The 7,500-nt window shown below is 49.9% G+C and overlaps 1 protein-coding gene across 1 annotated transcript in view; it reads left to right on the top strand.

The window, feature by feature from the left end:
* Positions 1 to 7,500, top strand: part of LOC128373601 (transient receptor potential cation channel subfamily M member 1-like) — a 41,247-nt gene that overhangs the window by 23,097 nt on the left and 10,650 nt on the right. Inside the window, exons 17-22 of the mRNA XM_053333768.1 lie at positions 1 to 74; positions 2,293 to 2,424; positions 2,497 to 2,637; positions 2,764 to 2,892; positions 3,895 to 4,146; positions 6,781 to 6,955. The exon at positions 1 to 74 is cut by the window's left edge and continues 155 nt beyond it. Of these exons, the coding sequence (XP_053189743.1) occupies positions 1 to 74; positions 2,293 to 2,424; positions 2,497 to 2,637; positions 2,764 to 2,892; positions 3,895 to 4,146; positions 6,781 to 6,955 (903 nt within the window). The remainder of the gene's footprint in view (positions 75 to 2,292; positions 2,425 to 2,496; positions 2,638 to 2,763; positions 2,893 to 3,894; positions 4,147 to 6,780; positions 6,956 to 7,500) is intronic.

The raw sequence follows: 7,500 nt of genomic DNA, 5'->3' as shown, positions 1-7,500 counted from the left end.
ACACCTGCAGCCAGATGCTGCTGACCGACATGTGGATGGGCTGCCTGAGGATGGGCAAGAGCAACAGTCTGAAGGTAGGAACAGTCTGAAGGGAGGAACAGTCTGAAGGTAGGAACAGTCTGAAGGTAGGAACAGTCTGAAGGTAGGAACAGTCTGAAGGAAGGAAGAGTCTGAAGGTAGGAACAGTCTGAAGGTAGGAACAGTCTGAAGGTAGGAACAGTCTGAAGGAAGGAAGAGTCTGAAGGTAGGAACAGTCTGCAGGTAGGAACAGTCTGCAGGAAGGAACAGTCTGCAGGGAGGAAGGAACAGTCTGAAGGGAGGACCAGTCTGAAGGTAGGAACAGTCTGCAGGGAGGAAAAATCTGAAGGTAGGAACAGTCTGAAGGGAGGGAGGAACAGTCTGCAGGGAGGAACAGTCTGAAGGTAGGAACAGTCTGAAGGTAGGAACAGTCTGAAGGGAGGGACAGTCTGCAGGGAGGAACAGTCTGAAGGGAGGAACAGTCTGCAGGGAGGAACAGTCTGAAGGTAGGAACAGTCTGAAGGTAGGAACAGTCTGAAGGTAGGAACAGTCTGAAGGGAGCAACAGTCTGAAGGTAGGAACAGTCTGAAGGTAGGAACAGTCTGAAGGTAGGAACAGTCTGAAGGGAGGAACAGTCTGCAGGGAGGAACAGTCTGAAGGGAGGAACAGTCTGCAGGGAGGAACAGTCTGCAGGGAGGAACAGTCTGAAGGTAGGAACAGTCTGTAGGGAGGAACAGTCTGAAGGGAGGAGCAGTCTGAAGGGAGGAGCAGTCTGAAGGGAGCAACAGTCTGAAGGGAGCAACAGTCTGCAGGGAGGAACAGTCTGAAGGTAGGAACAGTCTGCAGGGAGGAACAGTCTGAAGGAAGGAACAGTCTGAAGGTAGGAACAGTCTGAAGGGAGGAACAGTCTGAAGGTAGGAACAGTCTGAAGGGTGGAACAGTCTGCAGGGAGGAACAGTCTGAAGGGAGGAATAGTCTGAAGGGAGCAACAGTCTGCAGGGAGGAAGGAACAGTCTGAAGGTAGGAACAGTCTGCAGGGAGGAACAGTCTGAAGGGAGGAACAGTCTGCAGGGAGGAACAGTCTGAAGGGAGGAACAGTCTGAAGGTAGGAACAGTCTGCATGGAGGAACAGTCTGAAGGGAGGAACAGTCTGAAGGGAGGAACAGTCTGAAGGTAGGAACAGTCTGAAGGGTGGAACAGTCTGAAGGGTGGAACAGTCTGCAGGGAGGAACAGTCTGAAGGGAGCAACAGTCTGCAGGGAGGAAGGAACAGTCTGAAGGGAGGAACAGTCTGAAGGGAGGAACAGTCTGAAGGTAGGAACAGTCTGCAGGGAGGAACAGTCTGAAGGGAGGAACAGTCTGAAGGTAGGAACAGTCTGAAGGGAGGAACAGTCTGAAGGGAGGAACAGTCTGAAGGTAGGAACAGTCTGAAGGGAGGAACAGTCTGAAGGGAGGAACAGTCTGAAGGTAGGAACAGTCTGCAGGTAGGAACAGTCTGCAGGTAGGAACAGTCTGAAGGGAGGAACAGTCTGAAGGGAGCAACAGTCTGCAGGGAGGAACAGTCTGAAGGGAGGAACAGTCTGAAGGGAGGTAGGAACAGTCTGAAGGTAGGAACAGTCTGCAGGGAGGAACAGTCTGAAGGGAGGAACAGTCTGAAGGGAGGAACAGTCTGCAGGGAGGAACAGTCTGCAGGGAGGAACAGTCTGAAGGGAGGAACAGTCTGCAGGGAGGAACAGTCTGCAGGGAGGAACAGTCTGAAGGGAGGAACAGTCTGAAGGGGGGAACAGTCTGAAGGGAGGAACAGTCTGAAGGAACAGTCTGAAGGGAGGAACAGTCTGAAGGGAGGAACAGTCTGAAGGGGGGAACAGTCTGAAGGGAGGAGCAGTCTGAAGGGAGGAACAGTCTGAAGGTAGGAAGGAACAGTGTGAAGGGAGGAACAGTCTGAAGGTAGGAACAGTCTGAAGGAAGGAACAGTCTGAAGGTAGGAACAGTCTGAAGGTAGGAACAGTCTGAAGGAAGGAACAGTCTGAAGGGAGGAACAGTCTGAAGGAAGGAACAGTCTGAAGGTAGGAACAGTCTGAAGGAAGGAACAGTCTGAAGGAAGGAACAGTCTGAAGGGAGGAACAGTCTGAAGGGAGGTAGGAACAGTCTGCAGGGAGCAACAGTCTGAAGGGAGGAACAGTCTGAAGGAAGGAACAGTCTGAAGGGGGGAACAGTCTGAAGGGAGGAACAGAAACATGAAACTGAGCTTTCTTCCCCCTCCTCGCCCCTGCAGGTGATTTTAGGAATCATTTTCCCTCCTACCATCCTCCTGCTGGAGTTTCGTCTTGGAGATGAATCTTCGTTTCACTCCTCCAAACAAAGCCAAGACAACAAAGTTAAAGACGACGACAACAAATCCAGCAAGGTACGACAGCTGAGCAGATTCAGTATGTTCCCTTCCCCAGAGAGCTGATTACTGATGAGAGTCTGGTTTCAGGACTCCGTCTCTAACGTCGACACGATGTCTAAGAAAGGAGACGAAGAAGAGAACCAGAGGAAACACAGGAAGAGGATTCCCATCGGGAGAAAGATCTACGAATTCTACAACGCCCCCTTCACCAAGTTCTGGTTCAACACGGCAAGTAGACTCATGGTTTCCAACATGTCAAAGATATTAAAAAGTGATAATAATGATAATAATGGTGACAGCAGCGGTCTGTTGGATCAGCTGTTCATTAAACAGCCGTGTGTCTGCGTGTGACAGATCGCCTACCTGGTGTACCTCATGTTGTATAATTACATCATCCTGGTGAAGATGGAGCGATGGCCGTCTCTACAGGAGTGGATCGTCATCTCTTACATCATCACTCTGGGACTGGAGAAAGCTCGACAGGTAAACTCAGAGACACACCTGAACACTTTCACACACACCGACCTGCTCATCAGGAAACATTCACACACCGCAGCATCGGGGGCAGTTTGGGGTTCGACTAACCCATCGAACCACCGATCTTCCGTTTGGTGGACGACCCAGTCAGCAGGACCAGATCCCTAACCCTAACCCAGTCAGCGGGACCAGATCCCTAACCCTAACCCAGTCAGCGGGACCAGATCCCTAACCCTAACCCAGTCAGCGGGACCAGATCCCTAACCCTAACCCAGTCAGCGGGACCAGATCCCTAACCCTAACCCAGTCAGCAGGACCAGATCCCTAACCCAGTCAGCAGGACCAGATCCCTAACCCTAACCCAGTCAGCAGGACCAGATCCCTAACCCTAACCCAGTCAGCAGGACCAGATCCCTAACCCTAACCCAGTCAGCAGGACCAGATCCCTAACCCTAACCCAACCACTGCTGGAACATGAACGTTAACAGCGCTGTGGTTAAGGTCTGGTTTTCTGGGTGGAGTTAGCATAGTTAGCATGTTCTCCCCGTGCTTGCATCGTCTGTTAGCTCAGTTCTCCTCAGTGATGAAGGTACTGACGTAGATCTGGAGTTGGTTCCTGGATGCTGCACCGTGGCTGCTCAGTACTTAGGACGGGTTAAATGTAGAGACAACCATGTGTGACAGATAAAGCACCTTTACATCTCTGACATACAGGAGCTCTTAGTCAGTGGAAGCAAGAAAATCACAGATCTCAACGTCACAACATTTTCTGGTTCTGGTTCATCTGCAAACACAATTCAGGACTTTACGTTTTCATTCCAACTAATCAGGATGAGGCAGCTGATCTTCAGACATGTGATCGGTTGGAGCAGAGACCTGCAGACACATGGTGGGACAGCTTGGACATACCTGCTCTATAACGTCACCTGACTTCCTTCTTTGACCATTAGAAGGTGCTGACGAAGCATACTCCAGTCTGATATGATGTTCTCCACATTTCCTCCTCAGATCTTGATGTCGGAGCCGGGGAAGCTGAAGCAGAAGGTGAACGTGTGGTTGGAGGATTACTGGAACATCACGGACCTGGTGGCCATCTGCGTGTTCCTGCTGGGGCTGCTGCTGCGGCTGCAGAGCGAGCCCTACATGGGCTACGGACGCGTCATCTACTGCGTCGACATCATCTTCTGGTACATCCGAGTGCTCGACATCTTCGGGGTCAACAAGTACCTGGGACCCTACGTCATGATGATCGGCAAGATGGTAGGACCGCACGCTATGACATCATACTGCAGGATGACACGACCACACGCTATGACATCATACTGCAGGAAGACACGACCACACGCTATGACATCATACTGCAGGAAGACACGACCACACGCTAAGACATCATACTGCAGGAAGACACGACCACACGCTATGACATCATACTGCAGGAAGACACGACCACACGCTATGACATCATACTGCAGGAAAACACGACCACACGCTATGACATCATACTGCAGGAAGACACGACCACACGCTATGACATCATACTGCAGGAAGACAGGACCACACGCTATGACATCATACTGCAGGAAAACATGACCACACGCTATGACATCATACTGCAGGAAGACACGACCACACGCTATGACATCATACTGCAGGAAAACACGACCACACGCTATGACATCATACTGCAGGAAGACACGACCACACGCTATGACATCATACTGCAGGAAGACACGACCACACGCTATGACATCATACTGAGAGGAAAACACGACCACACGCTATGACATCATACTGCAGGAAGACACGACCACACGCTATGACATCATACTGAGAGGAAAACATGACCACACGCTATGACATCATACTGCAGGAAGACACGACCACACGCTATGACATCATACTGCAGGAAAACACGACCACACGCTATGACATCATACTGCAGGAAAACATGACCACACGCTATGACATCATACTGCAGGAAGACACGACCACACGCTATGACATCATACTGCAGGAAAACACGACCACACGCTATGACATCATACTGCAGGAAGACACGACCACACGCTATGACATCATACTGAGAGGAAAACACGACCACACGCTATGACATCATACTGCAGGAAAACACGACCACACGCTATGACATCATACTGCAGGAAGACAGGACCACACGCTATGACATCATACTGCAGGAAGACAGGACCACACGCTATGTGGATGGATGGATGGATGATGGATGATGGATGATGGATGGATGGACTGATGGATGGATGATGGATGATGGATGGATGGATGGATGGACTGATGGATGGATGATGGATGGAGGGATGATGGATGGAGGGATGATGGAGGGATGATGGAGGGATGATGGATGTATTGATGTGTGTGCAGATGATCGACATGCTGTACTTCGTGGTGATCATGCTGGTGGTGCTGATGGATGGATGGATGGAGGGATGATGGATGGATGGATGATGGAGGGATGATGGAGGGATGGATGGAGGGATGATGGATGGAGGGATGATGGATGTATTGATGTGTGTGCAGATGATCGACATGCTGTACTTCGTGGTCATCATGCTGGTGGTGCTGATGGATGATGGATGGATGGAGGGATGATGGATGGAGGGATGATGGATGGATGGATGGATGGAGGGATGATGGATGGATGGAGGGATAATGGATGGAGGGATGATGGATGGATGGATGGATGGAGGGATGGATGGAGGGATGATGGAGGGATGATGGATGGATGGATGGAGGGATGATGGATGGAGGGATGATGGAGGGATGATGGATGGAGGGATGATGGATGATGGATGATGGATGGAGGGATGATGGAGGGATGATGGATGGAGGGATGATGGATGTATTGATGTGTGTGCAGATGATCGACATGCTGTACTTCGTGGTGATCATGCTGGTGGTGCTGATGGATGATGGATGATGGATGGAGGGATGATGGAGGGATGATGGATGGAGGGATGGAGGGATGATGGATGATGGAGGGATGATGGATGGATGGATGGATGGATGGGTTGATGGATGGATGGACTGATGGATGGATGATGGATGATGGATGATGGATGGAGGGATGATGGAGGGATGATGGATGTATTGATGTGTGTGCAGATGATCGACATGCTGTACTTCGTGGTGATCATGCTGGTGGTGCTGATGGATGGATGGATGGAGGGATGATGGATGGATGGAGGGATGGAGGGATGATGGAGGGATGATGGAGGGATGATGGAGGGATGATGGATGGATGATGGATGGATGGATGATGGACTGATGGAGGGATGGATGGATGGAGGGATGATGGATGGATGGATGATGGATGGATGATGGAGGTATTGATCTGTGTGTGCAGATGATCGACATGCTGTACTTCGTGGTGATCATGCTGGTGGTGCTGATGGAGGGATGATGGATGGATGGAGGGATGGATGGAGGGATGATGGATGGAGGGATGATGGATGGATGGATGGAGGGATGATGGATGGATGGATGATGGATGGATGGATGGAGGGATGATGGATGGATGGATGGATGGATGATGGATGGAGGGATGATGGATGGATGGATGGATGGATGGAGGGATGATGGATGGAGGGATGATGGATGGATGGATGGAGGGATGATGGATGGAGGGATGATGGATGGATGGATGGAGGGATGATGGATGGATGGATGATGGATGGATGGATGGAGGGATGATGGATGGATGGATGGATGGATGATGGATGGAGGGATGATGGATGGATGGATGGACTGATGGATGGATGGATGATGGATGGATGGATGGATGGATGGATGGATGGATGGATGGATGGATGGATGATGGAGGGATGATGGAGGGATGATGGACTGATGGATGTGTGTGTGCAGATGATCGACATGCTGTACTTCGTGGTCATCATGCTGGTGGTGCTGATGAGCTTCGGCGTAGCGCGGCAGGCGATCCTCCACCCGGACGAGAAGCCGACGTGGCGTCTGGCCAGGAACATCTTCTACATGCCCTACTGGATGATCTACGGAGAGGTGTTCGCTGACTCCATAGACCGTAAGACTAGAGTCCATAGTAAGACCTCAGTCAGTCTTCATCATCCTCATCATCATCATCATCATCATCATCATCTTCATCATCATCTTCATCATCATCTTCATCATCATCATCATCCTCCTTTACTGTAGTACAGTTAGAGGTACTAGTACTTTACTGTAGTACAGTTAGAGGTACTAGTACTTTACTGTAGTACAGTTAGAGGTACTAGTACTTTATTGTAGTACAGTTAGAGGTACTAGTACTTTACTGTAGTACAGTTAGAGGTACTAGTACTATACTGTAGTACAGTTAGAGGTACTAGTACTATACTGTAGTACAGTTAGAGGTACTAGTACTTTACTGTAGTACAGTTAGAGGTACTAGTACTATACTGTAGTACAGTTAGAGGTACTAGTACTATACTGTAGTACAGTTAGAGGTACTAGTACTTTATTGTAGTACTGTTAGAGGTACTAGTACTATACTGTAGTACAGTTAGAGGTACTAGTACTTTACTGTAGTACAGTTAGAGGTACTAGTACTTTACTGTAGTACAGTTAGAG

The sequence above is a fragment of the Scomber japonicus genome, chromosome 1, assembly GCF_027409825.1.
Source record: "Scomber japonicus isolate fScoJap1 chromosome 1, fScoJap1.pri, whole genome shotgun sequence".
In the NCBI taxonomy this organism is placed as follows: domain Eukaryota; kingdom Metazoa; phylum Chordata; class Actinopteri; order Scombriformes; family Scombridae; genus Scomber; species Scomber japonicus.
The sequence above is the reverse complement of the archived record's forward strand: the minus strand, read 5'-3'. Positions and strand labels throughout refer to the sequence as shown.